Source organism: Lottia gigantea (genome assembly GCF_000327385.1).
Source record: "Lottia gigantea unplaced genomic scaffold LOTGIsca_198, whole genome shotgun sequence".
In the NCBI taxonomy this organism is placed as follows: Eukaryota; Metazoa; Mollusca; class Gastropoda; family Lottiidae; genus Lottia; species Lottia gigantea.
This window is the reverse complement of record NW_008708390.1, coordinates 252,907-255,474: the sequence shown is the minus strand read 5'-3', so window position 1 is coordinate 255,474 and position 2,568 is coordinate 252,907. Positions and strand designations below refer to the sequence as shown.

The 2,568-nt window shown below is 32.9% G+C and overlaps 1 protein-coding gene across 1 annotated transcript in view; it reads left to right on the top strand.

Moving 5' to 3' along the window:
- The window catches only part of LOTGIDRAFT_174477 (hypothetical protein), a gene marked incomplete at both ends in the record, with an annotated part of 18,415 nt that overhangs the window by 15,428 nt on the left and 419 nt on the right, over positions 1–2,568 (top strand). Inside the window, 5 exons of the mRNA XM_009053059.1 lie at positions 144–312; positions 658–716; positions 1,268–1,387; positions 1,815–1,919; positions 2,380–2,534. Of these exons, the coding sequence (XP_009051307.1) occupies positions 144–312; positions 658–716; positions 1,268–1,387; positions 1,815–1,919; positions 2,380–2,534 (608 nt within the window). The remainder of the gene's footprint in view (positions 1–143; positions 313–657; positions 717–1,267; positions 1,388–1,814; positions 1,920–2,379; positions 2,535–2,568) is intronic.

The window sequence follows — 2,568 nt, the reverse complement described above, 5'->3', positions numbered from 1 at the left end:
CGTGAACAGACCACTTAAATATCTTTGTGGACAAACTGAATTCGCTCGAACCAACATTGAACTACATGTATTACCATTTGTTTTAGATTCAAAATGAACTATGCTGAGTCTATTTTTTAACCACCTTATACTTACAATTTCAGTCTCAGCTACAGTTTATACATGAAGCTATTATAGAAGGAATTAAAAGAGGAGATACTGCTATGAATAAAGATAGATTTGAGTATGGTGCCAGTAATGTTTCCTTTAAAATGGGAAATTCCACATTGAAACAACAGTTCGATTATTTGAAATCAGTACAGTGTAATGAAGGTAACTATGATGAGTCAATTTTTACCCCCCTCATACTTTTAATCTCAGTCTCAGCTACACCAACAGGTATTCACCAACGTTTGTACGACTTTTTGAAATAGCTTTACATAGGGTACAGTTTCTTATCCAGACCGACGCATCTGATCCCTATTTTTGATCTCACTTGTTTTTAGTCTTATTTGACCCCACTAGTCGTATCTGAAGGGTTGTTTTTTTTTTGTTTTTTTTTTTGGGGGGGGGGGGGGGGGTACATCAAAGGGGGGCTTGTTTCTTACTGTAACAAAAGTTAAATATAAATAGAACATAACTGCTTTATATATTTTATGCGTTCTTTCTACTTTTCAGTGGCAGCCGAACAAAACAAACAAATAATAAGTGACAAAACCCATTTATATAGATATTCGGTAGGTATTGTCTTATATCTTTAGAATTCGGGTCCGTTTGAAACCAAATTAGTTCTTACGACTACATCATACTTAGAGATAGTGGACATGTTATAAGGTTTGATAAAAGAAACGGGATTGTTTTAGCTAAGGTAATCAGTAATAGTGTTCGCAGCTCACCATTGAAATTTGAGTCTTCAAATGTGTGTTCAGTAATATTCACTATGAATGTTATAATGACGACTCGTCTTTTCTTGAGACACTGTCATATGTAGAAAAGACATAATATATAGAAATAGAAATGGTGAAGCTATCCCTTTCAGAATTGAAAGACTTTAAGTAACCTTTGGAATCCGATTTCTGAATACTGACAATCTTTGTATTAGAAACATATCTAGTTTGTTACACCTTATATAACTTGCGAATGGATCCAGACGAGCGAACTAGTGCAAACGTGCAAACCCCAACTGGATAGTATTCGTAAGTCAATGGTAAGATAACACATGGAGGTTAATGTGTTAATAAACACAATTCTTGTTAATCTGTTAACCAATTTGTTAATTTGTCTTCAGTCTTACACCTGTGAAAACAGTATTTTATTTGAAGATCTTCATAAAGTTCCCACAAGTGATGTTTGGAAGGAAGTATATAAAACACAGATTCCAGTTGTCGTGTTTATTTTAGATAGTACGGTAGGAATCTTAATATGCATAATTCTTTAGTTTTTACTTCATATAGAAATAAAAATGACCATGATTAACAATTTACCCATTTACCATCCTCTTATACCTTGACATCATAAGCCACCTTTTATGTATCGTTCGATGAATTCGACGAATAGCGTGCAGGCGACAGAAACATCGGGATATCTGATTGGCTGTTTTTGCTAGCGTACAATCCAATTAAATTACTGCATTTACAAACTAATGTGATACAAGAATAGTGGCTATTGCAGTCAAGGGTTTAGACGAAGTTCGTTATAGCTTGACATTGTGAATATGTCCATTGTTATTCAACATGTTTTGAAGATGTTTAGTAGCTCATGGTTTTGAAATGGCGATATTATGCATTAAATTAATCTAAATTCCAATACAGTTTAAAGATGATGTGTGTCTACAGGTCGGATCTGAAAGATTGTATAACGATTGCGTTGTTACAGCTACATCAGAGAATCTCATAAATGATGATCTAAAAAACACATGCGTCACAATTTCTTTCGTACAGGTAATATTTTAGAACTGAATTTATAAATTTTTAGTTTGACTCTTTAAAAAGTTTTTTTTGTAACATATGAATTATAGTTGTTGTTTTTTTCATTGCCATTCATTTTCATGTTTCTATTTTGTATATATTCTTTTGAGTCTTTAAGAGTGAAATACTTTAAACTGCACGAGGAATATGTCTTCCAACCTCTTTTTTCATAAATCAACATAAAAATATTCAACGGTTTAATCACAAACAGCTTAAGAAGGTTTAATGGTACAAATCTGCTTGCTGTATTTTGAATGGACCATTAATTTTGAATGCCAATCAGCGATACTTCCGCCGCTAGTTTTAGACAAACCTTTCTCCTTTTTAAACAGAATTGGCGTAGTTTATACATATAATAAGTAATTTATTCTGTAATCACGCCTGGCGTTCATGAACACAATCAAGATTCCTTATATAATGTATATTTTTGCAGGGACGCCCCGAGCAGCAAATAAATGCAATAACATTGAATTTGGCTACGAGTTCAGCAACGAAATCAAGAGCTTTATATAAATGTGTTCAAGAATTATTAGTACAGTTAGAAGCTATATCTCATAATGATTTCGATCCAATCATACTTTTTTCAAGGTAAGAAGAACTTAATATTGGAAATTATTCATGA